The sequence below is a fragment of the Mercenaria mercenaria genome, chromosome 2, assembly GCF_021730395.1.
Source record: "Mercenaria mercenaria strain notata chromosome 2, MADL_Memer_1, whole genome shotgun sequence".
Lineage (NCBI taxonomy): Eukaryota > Metazoa > Mollusca > Bivalvia > Venerida > Veneridae > Mercenaria > Mercenaria mercenaria.
The window spans coordinates 18,868,473-18,892,811 of record NC_069362.1 but is presented as its reverse complement, the minus strand read 5'-3'; the positions used below and the strand labels follow the sequence as shown (position 1 = coordinate 18,892,811).

Here is a 24,339-nt window from a genome sequence, read left to right as displayed (position 1 = left end):
TTATTGTGACATTCTGGCACTCTTGTTTATATTTATGAATGTTATGAAACAATCAACAACTGTAGGTTTTTGTATATGCAAATTTTACTCCCAAGTGTTTTGTTATAACATATTGTATATATAGTACAATATTTTTTATACATCATTGACAGATATCAGTTCATTATGTAGTACTGCAGTAGAGAAAATTAGGTGCCTTCCAGTAGGAGACTTGCTTCATTCACTTATTCAGTCAGTTTTCTATACATATGCATGATTACTGGAGAACATTGCATTTTCTGTATATAGACTATTACAGTATGTGTATTTCAGTACAATGTTTATATCGGGCACTCTGATGATGGCATTTATCAGCAAAGAGAATCCATGGTTAATGTTTCCTGGTCTGTCTCTCATGGGAATAGGTGGCCTACCTATCTTAGTTACAAATGCTCAGGTAAGCTGTCATTACGGCCTTCTTTCATTCAGTTTTTATTAGCTCATGTGAGTCACCTGAGCAATGCTCAGGTGAGTTTTCCTCATCACTCGATGTCCGGCATCCGTCGTCTGTCTGTCTGTCGTCTGTCATCTGTCAACATTTAGCTTGTGTATGCGATTATGGCTGTATTTTTCTACTGATCTTCATGAAATTTGGTCAGAATGATTGCCTTGTTGAAATCTAGGCCGAGTTTGAAAATGGGTCATCTGGGGTCAGAAACTAGGTCACAAGGTCAAATCAAAGAAAAACCTTATGCGATAGAGGCTGTATTTTTCAATTAATTTTCATGAATTTTGATCGGAATGATTACCTTGATGAAATCTAGGCCGAGGTCTAAATGGGTCATCTGGGGTCAAAAACTAGGTCACTAGGTCAAATCAAAGAAAAACCTTGTGTATTGGATAGAGGCTGTATTTTTCAATTGATCTTCATGAACTTTGTTCAGAATGATTATCTTGATGAAATCTAGGATAAGTTCGAAAATGGGTCTTCTGGTTTCAAAAACTAGGTCACTAGACCTGTCAAATCAAAGTATAGCCTTGTGTATGCGACAGAGGCTGTATTTTTCAACTGATCTTCTTGAAGTTTTGTCAGAATTATTACCTTGATGAAATCTAGGCTGAGTTCAAAAAATGGGTCATCTGGGGTCAAAAACTAGGTCACTAGGTCAAATCAAAGAAAAACCTTGTGTATGGGATAGAGGCTGTATTTTTCAATTGATCTTCATGAAATTTTGTCAGAATGATAACATTGATGAAATCTAGACCAATTTCAAAAAATGGGTCATCTGGGGTCAGAAACTAGGTCACTAGGTCAAATCAAAGTAAAACTTTGTGTATGTGATAGAGGCTGTATTTTTCAACTGATCTTCATGAATTATGGTCAGAATGATTGCTTTGATAAAATCTAGGCCAGTTACGAATATGGGTCATCTGGGGTCAAAAACTAGGTCACTAGGTCAATCAAAGAAAATCCTTGTGTATGCAATAGGGGCTGCATTTTACACCGGATCTTCATGAGATTTGATCAGAAAGTTTGTCTGGATGAAATGTAGGTGAATATGGGTCATCTAGGGTCAAAAGCTAGGTCACCCGGTCAAATTAAAGAAAAACCTTAAGTATGCAATAGGGGCTGCATTTTACACTGGATATATATAAAATTTAGTCAGAATGATTGCCTTAATGAAATCTGGGTCAAGTTAGAATATGGGTCATCTGTGATTAAAAACTAGGTCACTAGGTAAAATCAAAGAAAAGCCTTGTGTATGCGATAGAGACTGTATTTTTCAGTTGATCTTCATGAAATTTGGTCTGAATGATAGCCTTGATGAAATTAAGGCCAAGTTTAAAAATGGGTCATCTGGGATCAAAAACTAGGTCGCTAGGACAAACCAAAGAAAAATGTTTTGTATGCGATAAAGGCTGTAGTTTTCAATTGAGGTTCATGAAATTTAGTCAGAATGATTGCCTTGATCAAATCTAGGTTAAATTGAAGAAAATACTTGTTTACACTTCAAGAGACCACATGTTTGGTCCAGTCTTAATGAAAATTGGTCAGAATATTTGTTTCCATGAAATCACTATGTCAAACATGTTTACACTGTTATGGTGTGTTTCTCAGGTGAGCGACCTAGGGCCATCTTGGCCCTCTTGTAGTAAATAGTGTTTGCATGTGGTAAGTAGTGACAGTACATAGTTAACTGCATCAGAATGAACTTGAAATGCATCACAGCTGAATCTTTCTGCAATACACTCATCATTTTACCTCAGGATAAACAAGATAAATATTCTCCTTGAGGTTTTGACAGTAGACAATTTATTTAATTTAAAATCATTTGTAAGGAGTTTTGTGAGTCATTTTTAGAGAACAGGTTACAATAATTAGTCCCATACAGGTGTTTTACCATAGGGGACTTAAGGCTTGCTCCCCATTCCAACTGTCTGTCCATCTGTCAGTCGCACAAAATGACATCCTGCTGTAACTTCGAATGTAAAATTTAGTCCTATTTACTGGTATATAATCCAGTAACACTTGTTTTGTTAGGGCTGTTTTTATGATTTGAGTTACTGTTGACAAATAGATTTTGTACGCCCGTCTGAAAGATGGGACGTATTATGTGAACACCCTAAGTGGTGGGTGAATGGGCGGGCGGCATCCACAAACTTTGTCTGGAGCATTTCTTCTTCATGCATTGAGGGATTTTGATGTAACTTGGCACAGATGTTTACCATCATGACACACAGAATCATGTGCAAGAACCAGTCCCTAGGTTTAAGGTCAAGGTCACACTTTGGAGCATTTATTCTTCTGGATATGGAGGGATTTTGATGTAACTTGGCACAAATGTTCACCATTCCATATACAAGAGCATGATGCGAGATACCATATACAAGAGCATGATGTGAAATTCCATATTATGCAAGAGTACATGTATGATGTGAAATTCCACATACATGAGTGTAATGTGAGATACCATATCTGTGAGTGTGATGTGAGATACCATATACATGAGTGTAATGTGAGATACCATATCTATGAGTGTGATGTGAGATACCATATACATGAGTGTGATGTGTGATCCATATTCATGAGTGTGATCATGTGAGATACCATATAAATAAGTGTGATGTGAGATACCATATCTGTGAGTGTGAGGTGAAATTCCATATACAAGAGCATGATGTGAAATTCCACATACATGAGTGTAATGTGAGATACCATATCTATGAGTGTGATGTGAGATACCATATACATGAGTGTGATGTGTGATCCATATTCATGAGTGTGATCATGTGAGATACCATATAAATGAGTGTGATGTGTGATTACATATACAAGAGCATGATGTGAAATTCCATATTATGCAAGAGTATGATGTGAAATTCCATAGACATGAGTGTAATGTGAGATACCATATCTGTGAGTGTGATGTGAGATATCATATCTATGAGTGTGATGTGAGAAACCATATACATGAGTGTGATGTGTGATCCGTATTCATGAGTGTGATCATGTGAGATACCATATAAATGAGTGTGATGTGTGATTACATATACAAGAGCATGATGTTAGATACCATATACAAGGATATCCCCCTTAGGTGAAATGTTTTGAACAGTGTTGAAGTAAATGTTTTGTTCACTTTACAAAAAACTATAAATCTCTTGGAAAATGAATGGTGTCTTGGGTAATGTATAGTTAAATGCATGTCACATATGTCTTGCATGTCAGCTGGACCTCTAAAATTCTATGCATTTGATGTAGTCCTGGAAAGGATTTGTAATATGATCAGTGTATGTAGGTTTGCTGGGGAAAACCTGTTATGAAATGTCAGTATTATGATTTCTATTTCAAATTGTTTCTGTCAGACTTCATTGAATTTCAGGTGTCAAATTTATTCTTGGTAGGCAGTTCATCAGTGGTAGGATTGCTGTGCGGAGGGTTTGATATGTCGTCTGCTGTAATGCTTATGGTCAAGGTCAGTATTGTCGTCTGCTGTAATGCTTTTGTGCATAGGAATGAGCAAAGTGCACGAGTTTTCCAGGGTTTCAAGCTGTTCAAACATAGATAATGTAAGGAAAACAGCCTGGGTCCAGAACTGATGAATTGCTTGTGTCAGCCTGGATGCTGAGCCATTTATTATCAAGTTAGCGGTGTTTCACTGTACCTGTAAGTGAAGGATGTTACCAAGGAATGATCACCACCTGAAATATGCCTGGAAGGACACCTAGGGTCTTGCACATCCCCATAAAAAATAGGGAAGGGGAATGTCATATAATCTTGTGTGCTCTAAACACCCCAAAATAATTGGAACAGTGAGAATATGTTCCTGTGTTAAGTCTAGTTAACTCAAAGTAGGTATTTGGGTGGTATGTTATAATTGATTCTTTTTTGCTCGACTTTTCGAAGAATAAGTAGAGCTATCCTACTCACCACGGCGTCGGCGTCACACCTTGGTTAAGTTTTTCGTACCAGTTCACATTTTGACAAAGTCTTTTGAGATAAAGCTTTGAAACTTTCAACACTTGTTTACCATCATCATGGCCAGTTATAGGCAAGAGCACATAACTCCATCAAGGATTTTGGCTGAATTATGGCCCCTTTTGACTTAGAAATCATGGTTAAGTTTTTCGTACCAGTTCATATTTTGACAAAGTCTTTTAAGATAAAGCTTTGAAACTTTCAACACTTGTTTACCATCATCATGGCCAGTTATAGGCAAGAGCACATAACTCCATCAAGGATTTTGGCTGAATTATGGCCCCTTTTGACTTAGAAATCATGGTTAAGTTTTTGGTACCAGTTCATATTTTGACAAAGTCTTTTGAGATAAAGCTTTGAAACTTTCAACACCTGTTTACCATCACCATGTCCAGTTATAGGCAAGAGTACATAACTCCATTAGGGATTTTGAATGAATTATGGCCCCTTTTGACTTAGAAATCTTGGTTAATATTTCGTACCAGTTCATATTTTGACAAAGTCTTTTGAGATAAAGCTTTGAAACTTTCAACACCTGTTTACCATCACCATGTCCAGTTATAGGCAAGAGTACATAACTCCATCAAGGATTTTGGCTGAATTATGGCCCCTTTTGACTTAGAAATCTTGGTTAAGTTTTTCCTACCAGTTTATATTTTTTGTTAAGTGTTTGACATATGGCTTTGAAACTTTTATCACTTGTTTAGTATAATAGTCTCTATCTGTAGGAAAGAGAAAATAACTCTGTCATCTATTTTGGCTGAATTATGGCCCTTTTTGGACTTTGAAATTGGTTCTGTTTTCATACAAGTCCATGTTTTGTCAAAACTATTTGACATATGGCTTTAAACTTTGAACACTTGTTTATCATTATGATTTCCATCTGTAGGCAAGAGTACATAACTATTTTGACTGAATTATGGCCCTTTTTAGCTCATCTGATTTTTTGAAAAAAAATGATGAGTTATTGTCATCACTTGAGTGGTTGTCGGCGTCGGCGTCGGCGTTGCCTGGTTAAGTTTTATGTTTAGGTCAGCTTTTCTCCTAAACTATCAAAGCTATTGCTTTGAAACTTGGAATACTTGTTCACCATCATAAGCTGACCCTGTATAGCAAGAAACATAACTCCATCTTGCTTTTTGCAAGATTTATGGCCCCTTTTGTACTTAGAAAATATCAGATTTCTTGGTTAAGTTTTATGTTTAGGTCAACTTTTCTCCTAAACTATCAAAGCTATTGCTTTGAAACTTGGAATATTTGTTCACCATCATAAGCAGACCCTGTACATCAAGAAACATAACTCCATCTTGCTTTTTGCAAGATTTATTGCCCCTTTTGGACTTGGAAAATCAGTTTTCTTGGTTAAGTTTTATGTTTAGGTCAGCTTTTATCCTAAACTATCAAAGCTATTGCTTTAAAACTTGCAACACTTGTTCACCATCATAAGTTGACCCTGTACAGCAAGAAACATAACTCCATCCTGCTTTTTGCAAGATTTATGGCCCCTTTTGGACTTAGAAAATATCAGATTTCTTGGTTAAGTTTTATGTTTAGGTCAACTTTTTCTCTTAAACTATCAAAGCTATTGCTTTGAAACTTGCAACACTTGTTGACCATCATAAGCTGACCCTGTACAGCAAGCAACATAACTCCATCCTGCTTTTTGCAATTATTATTGCCCCTTTTGGACTTAGAAAATAATTTTCTTGGTTGAGTATTATGTTTAAGTCAACTTTTCTCATAAACTATCAAAGCTATTGCTTTAAAACTTGCAACAGTTTTTCACCATCATAAGTGGACACTGAACATCAAGAAACATAACTCTATCCTGCTTTTTGCAAGAATGATGGCCCTTTTTAGACTTAGAAAATCATGGGTAGGACAATATTTCTATTACACAAAAAAAATCAGATGAGCGTCAGCACCTGCAGGGCGGTGCTCTTGTTGGACTTTGAAATTGCCTCATATATTGCCATTTAGTGCAAGACTTATCGAAATCATAGTAATACAGGAACATTGTTTGTCTAATCTATTTATTTCTTTTGTCTGAATATCCGTAGAAATATTTTGACCCCATTCTTCAATCAATTCTTCGAATAGTCGAGCGCGCTGTCATCAGACAGCTCTTGTTTGTGTAAAGGGGCCTCATTGGCGGAATGATTAAAGTTTACTGACAAACAGCCATTTGCCACTGACAGACCTTGGTAGTCTCCCCAGGGTTCAGATTGTTACATAATCAAGATTCATTTGGCAAGTTGATTGGTGGTTGGTGAGTCTACCTAGGTACCTTTGACTTAAATGCTGCTCAGATTGTTAGTTGTAGCTAAAGAAAAGCAAAGTTGTTATGTAAAAAGGTGTTTAATAAATGAAAGTCTCATAAAAAACATTCTTTAAAGGCAGAGGTGTTGAGAGATAAAAACAAAATGAGCCGCACCATGAGAAAACCAACATATTATGTTTGCGACTAGCATGGATCCAGACCAGCCTGTGCATCTGCACAGTCTGGTCAGTATTCATGCTGTTCGCTTTCAAAGCCTATTGCAATTAGAGAAACCGTTAGCGAACAGCATGCATCCTGACCAGACTGTGCAGATGTGCAGACTGGTCTGGATCCATGCTGGTCGCAAAGGCACTATGTTGGTTTTCTCATGGCGCGGCTCAAATAGAATCAATTAACAGTAGAAAATAGTCATATAAAACTGTTTAGACTAGAATTTGGAAAATTAAGGTAATTACTACTATTATTCTTTGTTCATGTGTAGAAATCTCTGACCCAGCAATTGCTTTATTTTATGTTCTAAATGCACTAATGTATTTCCTTTATATAGTTAAGATGCTTTTGGTAATACAGTGAGTTTGTTTATGTTTTACAGATTGCCTATGAGCATGGCTTCAGCAGACGGAACATGTTTATTATCATTACAGTAATGCACTCACTGTTTCTGGTCAGCACGTTTTTCTTCCTCCCAAAAGATTTCATACCGAAACCCGAGGTGAAGAAAGGGCCAGAGTCAGAATTACCTGATGGTGGAGAGGCAGGGATCGAACTTCTGAAGAAAAATACTCAATCAGGTCTATGTCTAAATTCTTACATTTAATATCTCAAAAATGTTGTAAATGGTTATATGTATTACTTTTAAGGTTGAAACAGTATTTTCCACTGGAATTTTTTCATGTTAGGTTTAGACAGTACTTTTTACAAGGGATTTTTCCTGTAAGGTAAAAACAGTACTTTGTATTGGAGTGTTATCATAGACTACCTGTTTTAGTTCTCTTATCTATTAAACAAATGTGGAATTTTCCATAATCTGTCTGAACCAAGAAATTTCAGTAAGCATAAGACAAGTTAAAGGGAAGTAATTGTGAAGACAAGATTTCAACTAGTAAGATTGAACCAAGTATAGACCTTTCTTTGCCTGATTATTACTCGTGTTTACGTACTTTTCATCTTGCAATTTTTCAGTCTTTCACTGGAAAGCAATTGTTTAGATTTTTATTCTTTCATTTGTTTTTCTTCATGTCAGTAATCGTCATTTTGAATCATTGTAGGGGAAGATACAGATGTCAAACCAGAATTACCAAGTTTAGTGAGTTGCTTGAAGCAGCCAAAGTTTATCACTCACAACATCTGGTTATGTTTACTTCAGCTGAGATTTTACTATCTTCTCGGAACACTTAATCAATATTTAAACAGACTTTTAGATGAAAATGAGGATCAAGGTAATTTTATGTCACAAAAAAGGTTTTAAAAGTGTATAAATCTTAAAATCCTTACAAACGTGCTAGCCATAATTTAGTTTCAATATCATCAAAAAACATATAAAAAATCCAGCTGTATCACATATCCAGTTCATTTATTTTGGTTTTCTATGTTCATTTTCATTGTAGAACACATTTACCTTGTTTTGACAGTCTTGCAGATTTCATAAATGTAGGATACTAAAGGAAATTAAATATTTTAGAAAGCTTTTCTCCCTGAAGTGTTAGATGAGCAATGTTTATCAGAGTTTATTCTGTTAAAACAATCTGTAGAGGCTCTATGTCCAAGTGGTTATGGTCACAGAATTTCCAGTCTTTTGCCCCTCTTTACAGCAGGTCTGAAACCCCACTTGGGATTTAGAATGCTTTAGTGCAGAGGAATCTGGCTTGCAGTGTGTAGGTGGTTTTAAACAGATTCCTGTCCATGTGTCAAATACTGGTCTCGCTCTTTATTAAAACAAGAAAGTTAATGTATGACCTAAATTGTGTAGGTGTAACTTAAAATCAGACAAACAAAAACAACACTTTTAGACAAGTGAATGGACCTGTTCAATAGTATCCAAGTACATGCTCTTGCAGGACTGTGTAAAACCGTTATCCATTGCTTGAGATATTTCATTAATGTCGTACTTTTATGTTTTGTGTCTGACAAAATTTCAACTCAGTGTTGCAAAGATTGTCTTATGGCCAGATTATAAAAGTAAATAAATAACAAACAGGCCAGAGTGTACTGTTTTTGTGTCTTTCAGGTCTTTCTTGAAATATGCATCTGGAAAATACTGAGATTGAAGATATTGTTTTGTATGCATACATCAGTTATCTACCTGAAATTCTTTGAAATACAGTCACATACAGTCACTGACTGACTAGATCAGTTTTTTGGTAATGGACTTCGGATATGGAAAATATTCATTGGGAATGGATGTTGTAGGGTTTTAGGATTAATGGAAGGACTCAGGAAATAAGGATCAAACTTCAAGAGAACTTAAAACCATGAATAATGACAGGATTCTTTTGTATAAAGTATGTTTCTTTCCAAATTTTGATATTTGGTCTATACTTATCAATTTTGAAAAGCTTAAAGCTTATTTTGAGCAAACACTTGAGTCTGCTGCCTGGAAAATAATGTTACTGGTGTCATTTGAGAAGGTGTGGTATTGACCCCAAATGGGGCTTGGACTCATAACCACAGGTAGAGAACTTTTGGCACTGGCAACCAGAAATAAACAACTCTAGTTGCCATGGAGAAAATGAACTTCATTTGCATGAGTCAACCAGATGATTGCTTGAAAAATCCTTGAAAATTATTGGGGGTTGACCTTCTTTTTACAAAAACACATTTTGTGTCCTTTGATCCCATTTTATTTCTTCAGTTGAGACTGAAGTTGTGGTACACTCTTAGATGAGACAGGCTTTTATTATATACCTATATAAATTCTGTAAAAAATTTGCTTGTATTTCACAATTAAATATGAACAGACAGACAAAAATTCCGTATTGTACCTTTTAAATTCCGTATTGTACCTTCCGTATTGTATGCTGCCGGACTATTTTCATTAATATGCATTACCCGACACATTTCTAAAACTTCACTATGTTCCATTTAATATCGATAAACATTGAAGATTTCGTTCAAGAACAAAACAAGAATCAAAATGGTAAAGGTATATAATAAAAGGGTCATTATAACAGTAGCTAGATCTGGGACTTTGTATTCGGATCTCGTGGATTTTGCAAGGTTGGATCACACTCGGCGCTTGCGCGCCTCCTGAGATCTGATCTGGCAAAATCCACTCGAGCCGAATACTGCATCCCAGATCAAGCTACTGTTATAATAACCCTATTATATTAGTAACAAAAGAATTATCCATGACCGCTTTAAAGTTACAAAGTTTTGAATATGAACAATATTTTGTTACAGTAAGCCATTTCACAGATGTATGTTTCTATACAATGATGGGCGGATTACTTACCTCATTTCTCTCTGGTATCGTCTATGACTGGCAGAAACGGGTATTTTCAGGTGAGATATTATTTTAAAAGATGGCTAGATTATTCATTTAGCTTTTTCGAAGCTGTATTCTGCCATATTTTTTATCACACTTTTCAAGAATGTAGAAAATGCCTTCATTAAGTAATTTACAAAAGAAAGAGATTGATTCTGATTCCTAATATTTTAGGAAGTTTTTACCTACAAAACACTCGTATTAGGCAGTAAATGGTATTAAGTCATGCTATTTAAATTTATAATTCACATTAGAATATCTTTGTATGTCATTTTCAGTTTTTAATATCTTTAAAAAAAATGAAATTTTGTTGATAATCTGGAGGCATGTCCCTTTTAAATATATTGGACCAAAATTATGGTAAGAAAACACTTGTTCATTAATTATACTTTCATGGTGATTATGAAGTTTATTTTTTTGTCATAAATATTTAATATTTTTAAATTCACCCCTCATATTGCCATAAGAAGTAGATCATTTTAAAGGAAGAAAAAGACTTACATTATACCTGTTGTACAAAATCTTACAGCCAACATGGCTCTCTTGTTAGTGTCTTATTGATACATGGAATCTAGAAAACCAAATTTAAGATTGCAAGTCTTGCAACTAATTACATAGAAAAGAAGTGTTTTGATAGATTTTAACATGCCACGGGCATTTGGGCAATAAAAATGATTGCCAGTTTGAGGCAATGTTCAGAAAAATACTGATATTATTTGTTAATAACTTGCAGATGGTAAATCCCAGATGTACAGAGAGGTGATGCCAGCAGTGTTTCCCCTAGCCTTAGCCAGTGCACTATCTGTGTTACTGTCTGTACTGGTACTCATACCTGTTATAGAGTTACTGTATGTGATCTTTATAGTAATGACTGTGTATAGATCCTTCTTGTACAGTCTAGCTGCAGCATTCCTTAGTGCCATGTAAGTATGGTCTTTTTATAGACAGACAAAGAAGCAGTACCGTAGATACCCATGTATAATGCGCAGTTTTTTGACCCCCGGGACCACCCCCGAATCGTGGGTGCGCATAATACACAGGTTTAGACAATTTTCCAACTTCAAAACAAGTTTGTTACCGATGTTCGCCATTTTGGTAAGGGGAAACTACTCCCCGCGCTTACTGTCACCGCTAAAATCTAAGATTGCCGTTACGTTCCGTAAAAGATCGAATGGTTTATTTTTCTTTCAAACAAAATTAATTTCATATAAATTTAAAAGTATTTTGATGAAAGAAATGTTAATAAATCACAAAAATTATGATATTAATTAAAGATCGAGAATTATCTTTAACCGAGATCAAACTGTGAACAACATAATTGACACGTTAATTGCCGGTAATTACTGGCTATTTGATCATGACAAAAAGACTATCACACCTTTTGTTATTGGTTTGAATTGAGAAGCTCATGTCATTTTGAAAGATACCATTCCGAAATATTGAATCAGCTGCTGTTTATTTATTCAAAATAGTTAATTAAAAAGGTAAAACAACAAATAAAACAATATTTCACTGGTTTTATTTTCGAGAAAACAAAAATTGATAGTACCGCGAGACCGATGCTGCTCTCCACCGTGGAAATAAGATTTATTACCGGTGTCGATGTAAACTCTACTTTCGTTTTCCATCCACCTCAAAATTGACCAAAAATGTTTTTTTTTCCCAGGATTTTGGGCCAAAATCGGGGGTGTGCATTATACACGGGTGCGCGTTATACATGGGTATCTACGGTAATCGTAACATATATTTTTGTTTTTTTATAAAAATTGGATTAATAATTACATATTGATTGAAAACCCCTGTCTGATTATTTTCGATAATCGATCATGAAAATGAACCGATTAAACATCGTTATTTATCACATGGTAACTTTCAACCCTAACAATGGAGGAAAATCCTGTTTGTCCCTCTGGACATAATTTCAGGCATATATGGGTAGGATGAGGAGTGTAGAATGAGGGGCATGTGTTAATTAGTAAGTAAAATGATTTTTCATTGACAATATATACATGTAAATACTTTAATAAGATGTATAATGTTATTTCAGGTTTCCGAGTGAATACTTTGGTATGTTGTATGGTATAATGATTGTAAGTGGAGGTTTATTTGGTTGTCTACAGTATGCTTTCTTCTCCTGGTCAGAGGCATATCCTGAAGGCCCACTGCATGTAAGTTATTTGTTATGCCTACCTTTGAAGAAGGTGGGGTATATTGTTAGCTCACCTGTCACAAAGTGACAAGGTGAGCTTTTGTGATTGCGCGGTGTCCGTCGTCCGTCCGTCAGTCCGTGCGTGCGTGCGTCCGTCCGTAAACTTTTGCTTGTGACCACTCTAGAGGTCACATTTTTCATGGGATCTTTATGAAAATTGGTCAGAATGTTCATCTTGATGATATCTAGGTCAAGTTCGAAACTCGGTCACGTGCGGTCAAAAACTAGGTCAGTAGGTCTAAAAATAGAAAAACCTTGTGACCACTCTAGAGGTCACATTTTTCATGGGATCTTCATGAAAGTTAATCAGAATGTTCATCTTGATGATATCTAGGTCAGGTTCGAAACTGGGTCACGTGCGGTCAAAAACTAGGTCAGTAGGTCTAAAAATAGAAAAACCTTGTGACCACTCTAGAGGTCACATTTTTCATGGGATCTTCATGAAAGTTAATCAGAATGTTCATCTTGATGATATCTAGGTCAAGTTCGAAACTGGGTCACGTGCAGTCAAAAACTAGGTCAGTAGGTCTAAAAATAGAAAAACCTTGTGACCACTCTAGAGGTCACATTTTTCATGGGATCTTTATGAAAGTTGGTCAGAATGTTCATCTTGATGATATCTAGGTCAAGTTCGAAACTGGGTCACGTCCCTTCAAAAACTAGGTCAGTAGGTCTAAAAATAGAAAAACCTTGTGACCTCTCTAGAGGCCATATATTTCACAAGATCTTCATGAAAAATTGGTCAGAACGTTCACCTTGATGATATCTAGGTCAAGTTCGAAACTCGGTCACGTGCCATCAAAAACTAGGTCAGTAGGTCAAATAATAGAAAAACCTTGTGACCTCTCTAAAGGCCATATTTTTCATGGGATCTGTATGAAAGTTGGTCTGAATGTTCAACTTGATGATATCTAGGTCAAGTTCGAAACTCGGTCACGTGCCATCAAAAACTAGGTCAGTAGGTCAAATAATAGAAAAACCTTGTGACCACTCTAGAGGTCACATTTTTCATGACATCTTCATGAAAGTTAATCAGAATGTTCATCTTGATGATATCTAGGTCAAGTTCGAAACTGGGTCACGTGCCTTCAAAAACTAGGTCAGTAGGTCTAAAAATAGAAAAACCTTGTGACCTCTCTAGAGGCCATATATTTCACAAGATCTTCATGAAAATTGGTCAGAACATTCACCTTGATGATATCTAGGTCAAGTTCGAAACTGGGTCACGTGCCATCAAAAACTAGGTCAGTAGGTCAAATAATAGAAAAACCTTGTGACCTCTCTAAAGGCCATATTTTTCATGGGATCTGTATGAAAGTTGGTCTGAATGTTCATCTTGATGATATCTAGGTCAAGTTCGAAAGTGGGTCGCGTGCTGTCAAAAACTAGGCCAGTAGGTCTAAAAATAGAAAAACCTTGTGACCTCTCTAGAGGCCATATATTTCATGACATCTTCATGAAAATTGGTCAGAACGTTCACCTTGATGATATCTAGGTCAAGTTCGAAAGTGGGTCACGTGCCATCAAAAACTAAGTCAGTAGGTCAAATAATAGAAAAACCTTGTGACCTCTCTAAAGGCCATATTTTTCATTGGATCTGTATGAAAATTGGTCTGAATGTTCATCTTGATGATATCTAGATCAAGTTCGAAACAGGGTCATGTGCGGTCAAAAACTAGGTCAGTAGGTCTAAAAATAGAAAAACCTTGTGACCTCTCTAGAGGCCATACTTGTGAATAGATCTCCATAAAAATTGGTCAGAATGTTCACCTTGATGATATCTAGGTCAAGTTTGAAACTGGGTCACGTGCCATAAAAAACTCGAAACTGGGTCATGTGCGGTCAAAAACTAGGCCAGTAGGTATAAAAATAGAAAAACCTTGTGACCTCTCTAGAGGCCATATTTTTCATGAGATCTTCATGAAAATTAGTGAGAATGTTCACCTTGATGATATCTAGGTAAAGTTAAAAACAGGGTCACGTACCTTCGAAAACTAGGTCAATAGGTCAAATAATAGAAAAACCTAGAGACCATATTTTTCAATGGATCTTCATGAAAATTGGTCAGAATTTTTATCTTGATAATATCTAGGTCAAGTTCAAAACTGGGTCACATGAGCTCAAAAACTAGGTCACTATATCAAATAATAGAAAAAACGACGTCATACTCAAAACTGGGTCATGTGGGAAGAGGTGAGCGATTCAGGACCATCATGGTCCTCTTGTTTTACAGATGTCGGTTGGTCGGTTGGTATGTCTGTCTGTAGACCAATCCGTTTCCGGATGTTAACTCAAGAACACTTGGGCTTAAGATCATTAAAGTTGATAGGCAGGTTGGTCACAACCAGCAGATGACCCCTATTGATTTTGAGGTCAGTACGTCAAAGGTCAAGGTCACAGTCACCTGGAACAGTTAAACTGTTTCTGGATGATAACTTAGAAAGATTGGGCTTGATCATGAAAGTTGATAGGGAGTATAAACAATCCTCATAACTCTGATTTGAATTTTGACAGAGTTCTGTCCCTTTTTAACTTAGAATTTTCTGGTTAAAGTTTTTGATAAAGTCAAATATCTCTGTTACTATCAAAGCTTTTGACTTGAAACTTGAAATAGTTATTTACTATCAAAGTCTACACCAAGGAAACAATCCCTATAACTTTGTTTTGAATTTTGACAGAGTTATGCCCCTTTTTATCTTAGAATTTTTTGGTTAAAGTTTTATAAAGTTTTTACTGGCAAAGCTCTAATTCAGTGTCAAGCACTGACAAAAGTCAAGCACGCTGTTATCAGACAGCTCTTGTTAAGATAAATAGATTTAAGCATAATGGACCTTTAACCTTTTTCCTGCTAAATTTCTAAAATGGACTGTTCCAACATTCTGTTTTGGCAGTACCACTTACTATTTGAAGGGGTGTTCACTGAAAATTTACTGAATGAAAAGCAAATAGTGCAGACCATGATTAGCCTGCAAGGATGACAGACACTATCTGGAGAGGAAAGCACTGATTTTGCTGTGTTTGATGCACTTTATTTCATGAAAATCTCAAGTAATAAGGAAAATACAGGCAAAATGTGACCTGAATATAGACGTATTTCTCCATGTGTATGGTATCCAAAAGTCTCTTGGGTCGGCCACCCAGCTTAATGAAAATCTTAAAATGACATATTCTCTGTATGCGATTTTGTCATCTTCAAGTATTTACGGAAATTGATGTGCACGTTTAGGTATGTTGAATGTGATTATGAGGTAAATCTAACAAAACAATGCTCTTGAGATATACTGTCTAAATAGGTGCGGGGATGCTTGTCATCACTTGAGCGGTTGTCGGCGTCGGCGTCGCCTGGTTAAGTTTTATGTTTAGGTCAGCTTTTCTCCTAAACTATCAAAGCTATTGCTTTGAAACTTGGAATACTTGTTCACCATCATAAGCTGACCCTGTATAGCAAGAAACATAACTCCATCTTGCTTTTTGCAAGATTTATGGCCCCTTTTGTACTTAGAAAATATCAGATTTCTTGGTTAAGTTTTATGTTTAGGTCAACTTTTCTCCTAAACTATCAAAGCTATTGCTTTGAAACTTGGAATACTTGTTCACCATCATAAGCAGACCCTGTACATCAAGAAACATAACTCCATCTTGCTTTTTGCAAGATTTATTGCCCCTTTTGGACTTGGAAAATCAGTTTTCTTGGTTAAGTTTTATGTTTAGGTCAGCTTTTATCCTAAACTATCAAAGCTATTGCTTTAAAACTTGCAACACTTGTTCACCATCATAAGTTGACCCTGTATAGCAAGAAACATAACTCCGTCCTGCTTTTTGCAAGATTTATGGCCCCTTTTGGACTTAGAAAATATCAGATTTCTTGGTTAAGTTTTATGTTTAGGTCAACTTTTCTCTTAAACTATCAAAGCTATTGCTTTGAAACTTGCAACACTTGTTCACCATCATAAGCTGACCCTGTACAGCAAGCAACATAACTCCATCCTGCTTTTTGCAATAATTATTGCCCCTTTTGGACTTAGAAAATCATTTTCTTGGTTGAGTATTATGTTTAAGTCAACTTTTCTCATAAACTATCAAAGCTATTGCTTTAAAACTTGCAACAGTTTTTCACCATCATAAGTGGACACTGTACATCAAGAAACATAACTCTATCCTGCTTTTTGCAAGAATGATGGCCCTTTTTAGACTTAGAAAATCATGGGTAGGACAATATTTCTATTACACAAAAAAAATCAGATGAGCGTCAGCACCCGCAAGGCGGTGCTCTTGTTTAGCTCGACTATTCGAAGACACCATGTCCAATTGTAGGCAAGAGTACATAACTCTATCAAGGATTTTGGCTGAATTATGGCCCCTTTTAACTTAGAAATCTTGGTTAAGTTTTTCGTACCAGTTCACATTTTGTGTAAAGTGTTTGACATATGGCTTTGAAACTTTTACCATTTGTTTATTATAACAGTCTCTATCTGTAGGCAAGAGTACATAACTCTGTCAGCTATTTTGACTGAATTATGGCCCTTTTTGGACTTGGAAATTGGTACAATTTGTGTACAAGTCCATGTTTTGACAAAACTATTTGATCTGTGGTTTTGAAAGTTTGAACAATTGTTCATCATCATTATTGTACCCCCCGACAACAAAGTTGTAAGGGGGGGTATACTGGTTTCAGGTTGTCTGTCTGTCTGTCCGTCTGTCTGTCTGTCTATCTGTCTGTCTGGTCGTCTGTCCGTCTGTCCGTAGACGCAATCTTGTACGCACCATCTGTCCTTATCCCCTTGACAGAATTTAATGAAACTTCACACAAGTGATCAGTACCAACAGTAGTTGTGCACGGGGCATGTTAGGTTCTTTAAGAAAAAAAATTTGCAGAGTTATGGGACTTTGTTTTTTTGTTACTATACTATATACATAGACACAATCTTGTGCGCACCATCTCTCCTCATCCCCTTGACACACTTTAATGAAACTTCTCACAAGTGATCAGTACCAACAGTAGTTGTGCATGGGGCATGTTAGGTTCTTTTAGAAAAAAATATTGCAGAGTTATGGGACTTTGTTTTTTTGTTACTATACTATATACATAGACACAATCTTGTGCGCACCATCTCTCCTCATCCCCTTGACACAATTTAATGAAACTTCACACAACTGATCAGTAACAACAGTAGTTGTGCATGGGGCATGTTAGGTTCTTTCAGAAAAAAAATTTGCAGAGTTATGGGACTTTGTTTTTTTGTTACTATACTATATACATAGACACAATCTTGTGTGCACCATCTCTCCTCATCCCCTTGACACAATTTAATGAAACTTCACACAAGTGATCAGTAACAACAGTAGTTGTGCATGGGGCATGTTAGGTTCTTTCAGCGACAAAAATTGCAGAGTTATGGGACTTTGTTTCTTGTTAACATACTATGTACATACAGCCTGCATATGCAATCTTGTGCGTGCCTAATCTAACAAACCCTTGCACACAATTTAATGAAACTTAACACAAGTGATCAGTACCAACCCTAGTTGTGCATGGTGCATGTTACATTCTTTTAGATAAATATTCTGCATAGTTATGGAACTTTGTTTTTTGTTACTATACTGTATACATACAGTCCACATAATTATGCAGTCTTGTGTGTGTCAGATTCAATGTACTGTGTCAGTGCATGCGGGGGGTACATTCATCACCTTTAGTGATAGCTCTAGTTTATATCTGTAGGCAAGAGTACATAACTCTGTCAACTATTTTGGCTGAATTATGGCCTTTTTTTGACTTGGAAATTGGTTCAGTTTTCGTACAAGTCCATGTTTTGTCAAAAGAATTTGACATGTGGCTTTGAAACTTTGAACACTTGTTTATCATCATGATTTCGATCTGTAGGCAAGAGTACATAACTCTTTCAACTATTTTGGCTGAATTATGGCCCTTTTTGGACTTGGAAATTGGTTTAGTTTTCATACAAGTCAACGTTTTGTCAAAGCTATTTGACAGGTGGCTTTGAAACTTTTAACACTTGTTCATCACCAAGATTCCCATCTGTAGGCAAGAGTACATAACTCTGTCAACTATTTTGGCTAAATTATGGCCCTTTTAAGACTTGGAAACCAGTGAAATTTTTCGTACCAGTCTATATTATGCCTAACCTGTTTGTCATATGGCTTTGAAACTTTACCACTTGTTTACCTTCATAGTCTGCTTACCTAGGACAAGGACTTAAGCTCGGTTATGGCCCTTTTCTGGACATAGAAATTAGTTAGGTTTCGCATACCATTCGATATTTTGTCTATCAACTGTTTGATATATGGCTTTGACACTTTGAACACTTGCCTACCAACATGGTCACGTATTGCATTATAGTGCAAAACTTATCCAAATCCACAAATGCAGGTACATTGTTTGTCTTATCTGTTCCTTTTCTTTTGTCTGAAAATCTCAGGCAGTATTTTGACCCAATACTTCTATCAATGCTTCGAATAGTCGAGCGCGCTGTCAACAGACAGCTCTTGTTAAGGTCACTGACTTTCTTCACTACTGTGGATGTGAAATTTAAAGTTATTCTGTGTGAAGTTGCTTTGCAGCTGGCATGCCGAAAGTTGGTGGTTCCACTGAAGTGCCTGTCAATACCTGAAATAATACGTCATGAAAGCTGAAATATATGACCTTAATTGTGTTTGTATATTTATGAAAAAACAAACAAGCATCTACAATATGGTAACCACTATATCTGAAAGCATAAAGCTGTCTTTGTTTGCTTGTAAAGAAGTGGATGTAAAAGTATTTTGTGTTTTATTTTACAGGCTAATATTTTACTACTATGCTTGGTGTTGCTGTCATTTATACATCCACTTTATTTATGGATCACATGCTGGAAAGAAGAGAAGAAATTCAAGATCAACTAATGGACGAGGTCAGATACAGGTCAAGATGATGGAAAAATGCATCTATCAGCTTTGATTTTTAGCTCACCTGAGCACGAGGTGCTCAAAGGTGAGCTTTTGTGATCGCCCTGTGTCCGTCGTCATGTCCGTCGTCGTTGTCAACAATTTGACTGTTAACACTCTAGAGGTCACAATTTTGACCCAAATCTTAATGAAACTTGGTCAGAATGTTACTCTCAATTAAATCTTGGATGAGTTCAATATTGAGTCATCTGGGGTCAAAAACTAGGTCACCAGGTCAAATCAAAGGAAAAGCTTGTTAACATTCTAGAGGTCACAATTTTGGCCCAATCTTAATGAAACTTGGTCAGAATGTTACCCTCAATAAAATCTTGGACGATTTCGATATTGGGTCATCTGGGGTCAAAATCTAGGTCACCGGGTCAAATCAAAGGAAAAGTTTGTTAACAATCTAGAGGTCACAATTTTGGTCCAATTTAAATGAAACTTGGTCAGAATGTTACCCTCAATAAAATCTTGGATGAGTTCGATATTGGGTCATCTAGGGTCAAAAACTAGGTCACCAGGTCAAACCATAGGAAAAGCTAGTTAACACTTTAGAGGCCACATTTATGACCATATCTTAATGATACTTGGTCAGAATGTTAATCTTGATGATCTTTAGGTCAGCAGGTCAGGTGAGCGACACAGGGCCTTCATGGCACTCTTGTTACAAAATAACAGAAAGATTTCAAAAGAAATGTTGAATGTGCTTCCAGACAATATGTTTGGTGTACATTGGTGAAAAACTGTATACTATGGCCGCACATTGACAGAAAGCAATTATATCTTGGTGACACATAGACAGAAAATATATATATTTTGTTGATGCATTGACAACATGTTCATTTTTGTTACACATTGACAGAACTCCTGTATATTTTGGTTTTACACTTTTTTGTGTTATTTAAGCATGTTTTTTTAAACTAAACATAAGTAACACTTGTTTTGAACTAATTGTTTATGCTTGCCTTTGTAACAGTCCATTGACTATGATAGTGTATTTCACTGTTGTTAGAAGGATATTGTATTATAGTATTGCCAGGCAACATATTACAAGCTCATCTGATTTTTTGAAAAAAAAAAATGATGAATTATTGTCATCACTTGATTGGCGTTGGCGTCGGTGTTGCCTGGTTAGGTTTTAGGTTTTTTCTCCTAAACTATCAAAGCTATTGCTTTAAAACTTGCAACACTTGTTCACCATCAATAGCTGACTCTGTACAGTAAGAAACTTAACTCCATCCTCCATTTCCTTTTGGACTTAGAAATATCAGATTTCTTGGTTAAGTTTTGCGTTTAGGTCAACTTTTCTCCTTAACAGTCAAAGCTATTGCTTTAAAACTTGGAACATTATTTGCCATTAAAAGCTGACTCTGCACAGCAAGTACCGTAACTCTACATTGCTTTTTGCAAGAATTATGACCCCTTTTGGACTTAGAAAACCAGATTTCTTGGTTAAATTTTGTGTTTAGGTCAGCTTTTCTCCTAAACTATCAAAGCTATTGCTATAAAACTTGCAACACTTGATCACCATTAAAAACTGACTCTGTACAGCAAGAAACATAATTCCGTCCTGCTTTTTGCAAGAATTATAGCCCCTTTTGGACTTAGCAAATATTATAAAAACACACAGGTAGTACAATATTTCTGTTATACAGAGACAAAAAAAAATCATATGAGTGTCTGCACCTGCAAAGAGGTGCTCTTGTAATAAATGGGTTTTTCTAAAGTCATTTGCTGCATTATGTCCTGCTTTCTTGTATGTAAATAATATTAAAAAACTGCAAAGTGACATGCAGTGGAATAACACTTTGCATTAATTTTAGATACTTCCTGTTGTTATTAAGATCTGATTTTTTACCTGTATAGACATTGCTGCAGTGCGACATGAATTCAGTCTATTATACCTGATAAATACTTTAATTATCAGGTAACACGCCCATACTACCAAGGTGCATTTATGTGGTGTAGTTAACCTTATGAAAAAAATAGTCTTATTCATGTAACTATTGGATACAAGTCCATAAGAAGAACTTGTGATGTTTTATTAGGCAATTTATATGCCACTAGCTTAAAAATGTTACAAAAAATTCTCGCTACTTGTGATACTAAATAGTTCTATTTTCATACAGATTTCAAAACACACCTGAAATAAGTGTATAGTGATGTTAGTCATATATGCTAAGTCATACATGTGATCTCCCGCGCGGGAGGGTCAAAATCCCGATTTTTTCACCTTGCCTCCCGTCTCCCGACCAAAACCATATTTCTCCCGCTTTTCAAAAAAAAAAAAATCAGTATTATGACTGGGTTGATAATTACCGAGGAGTGCCAAACATGTTTGCACAGTAAATCAAAGTGTCACCGACTGTTGTGTATTATACATGTTTGACACACATGTAGCTGGAGGAAAGAGTTGTTTTTCACAGGTGAATTTTTAATTGTTTGTTTTGATAAGGGATTAGACAAGCAGGGCATTTTCCACCTGTCTCACGCGTGGCCGAATATCTGCCCATTCTCAATGCCAATTAAAGCTCCATTTTTTACCAGTTTGAAGCAAAAAACTCCCAGTCATAAGAAATAATTCCCAACTGAAATGAATTTGATTATTCAAAGAAAAATTTTGCTCGGTGATAAAATTACATCTAAAATAATTGTTGGAAAAACCAACCAATTACTATTTTTAGAACAGGAGTGTTATTTCCCCTTATGGAGTCACGCCATTTTCTTCCAATGTTTACCAAATTAATTTGCTACTAAATCGGACATATTTCATTGAAAATTGGATGAAAACACACACTCATTTATTTGATAACATCAATCTACATTATTATGGTAAGGGTAAATACACGTTGGTGCATTTGTGTTTTCATTTTTCATGTCAAAATCATCAGTATTTTTATACACAAGTGGGTGGGGTAAGGAATTTACATAATTTATGAGTTGTGTTCAGACCAATTTAGAGCTTCGTTTTTTTTAAGTCCTCGGGTAGAATAATGTTAATGCATGTTCACCTTCATGTCAGACCTAAATTGAGACTTTGTTTCTACAAATTTAATCTGTTAAGAAAGTTTAAGTTAGAACATTAGGGAGCTTCTGTAAGATAGCATGCTCGACTTTTCTCAGTGATGGACTCTGAATTAAAGCTTTGCCAGTAAAAGGGGCAATTAAAGCTTTGCCAGTAAAAGGGGCATAATAGTAAATAGCTTTGAATGTAACAGAGATATTAGACATTATATAAAACTTCAACAAACAAAAAAATGAAGTTAAAAAGTGGCATAGCACTGTCAAAATTCAAATCAGGAGTTATGAGGATTGTTTCTTCTGGTGTAGACTTATATACATTATTTTGTGGCCAAAAATGTTGGATTTTGCCTCTAAGTTATGTGTCGGCGTGCTTAATTTATGTCCATGAAAAACCTCCAGTTTTGAGACCCCAACTCCAGCTGAAAAATGGCAAACCTCCAGTTTTGGGATTCTGAACTTATCACATGTATGGCTAAGTGCCTTAATACTTGTAATACTTACATTAATACTTACTTTGACTAATTTTCATGGATGTCATGGCAGAATCAATCCATATAATAAAATCCCAACTAACATATAAAATTCATATTTATGTTATCTGTAAAATATGAAATCCACCAGTTTCTGTTTTTCTATTTTTATGAAATTATGCCTGTTTTGACTTGGCAGTTTTTTGTCAAGTTTTTGTATCTCAGTACCCACTAATTGGAAATGATTGAAACTAAACACACTTATTAACTGTGATGTATTGATTTATTGTAAAAGTTCCTTAACTCTGTTTTTTATTTTTACAAAACCTGCCCCTTTTCAATTTTTGCATTCATTCAGTTGAAAAGGTTGTGGATGAGTGGAGTTTAGCTGTCCTCTTGCTTTAAAAATACTAATTTTAAAAAGATTTTAAGAAGCACGTTTGGACATATTTTTGAAGGTAATATGTAGTAGCTGTATCTACATTGACCTTGATATCAGGTCAAGGTCACATACAGTATCACCTCTTGCCACCACCAGCACTTGTTCACATATCAAGGATTTATTCACATAATTCCTGTTGTTGCCATAGTAATCTGAATGACTGTAATGCTGTATTGTTTTTGTCTGAACATTCTTATATTATTATTTTTCAATATTGTTAAGAACATGACTTTACTTCTATTAAATTTGTTGATACTGTGAAATTATTATTATTTTTCATGGGAGACAAGTTTTTATCAGTTTCTTCATAGTTGCAACTGTTCGCAAAATTTTAGCTGAAATAAACAAACAAATCTTTTTTATCTCCAAAGTTTGGGATCCACTAATTCATGTTGCTTGTTATTACTGGTGGCTGTTTTTAACAAAATGACATTTTTTTTATCCTGGGGAACTGAAATTATTTTACAGTATATATTGAAAGGATGGTAATTTAAGCTTTAATTTTGTAACAGAGTATTCTGCTATTAAATAGTAGCTCTTGGTTTGTTTTATGATTTTCAAGTATTTCTGTGGTTATCTTTTTAATGTTTAATGGTTTTTCTGCACATTTTTTTTGACATTTTCTTTGACAAGTTTGATTGTTATATTTACAGACTTACGTTTTAGTACAATGTCAAGAAGATAATACCGGTAACACCCTTTTAGCCACCGTATTTAATGGTGATGTATGTTTGATTACTTTATGAGTAACTGTTTTTAGAATGCCTTAAATATAAGGACATTTTATTTTGTTGAGTTAAATTTAGACTTTGTTAGTTTTGTATTTTATAAATAGTTTTCTTTCTGTTTATTGTAATTTCTTTGCTTAAGACTTCCTATGTTTTTATTATTATAATATACTGTTTAAAAACACTGGTTTTCATGATGATCCATTTATTGGTCTAGTGTCGTTAGTACTGCTTTGGGCCAATATAACATTTGCCGTACTACCTTCGGGCCAGTACAACATCTGATATACTGTG

General features: G+C 35.5%; 1 protein-coding gene across 1 annotated transcript in view; it reads left to right on the top strand.

Moving 5' to 3' along the window:
* Positions 1 to 24,339, top strand: part of LOC123563417 (uncharacterized) — an 85,548-nt gene that overhangs the window by 41,691 nt on the left and 19,518 nt on the right. The window contains exons 3-10 of the mRNA XM_053524687.1: positions 313 to 436; positions 3,864 to 3,956; positions 7,333 to 7,531; positions 8,009 to 8,179; positions 10,140 to 10,241; positions 10,958 to 11,147; positions 12,272 to 12,392; positions 19,235 to 19,333. Of these exons, the coding sequence (XP_053380662.1) occupies positions 313 to 436; positions 3,864 to 3,956; positions 7,333 to 7,531; positions 8,009 to 8,179; positions 10,140 to 10,241; positions 10,958 to 11,147; positions 12,272 to 12,392; positions 19,235 to 19,333 (1,099 nt within the window). The remainder of the gene's footprint in view (positions 1 to 312; positions 437 to 3,863; positions 3,957 to 7,332; positions 7,532 to 8,008; positions 8,180 to 10,139; positions 10,242 to 10,957; positions 11,148 to 12,271; positions 12,393 to 19,234; positions 19,334 to 24,339) is intronic.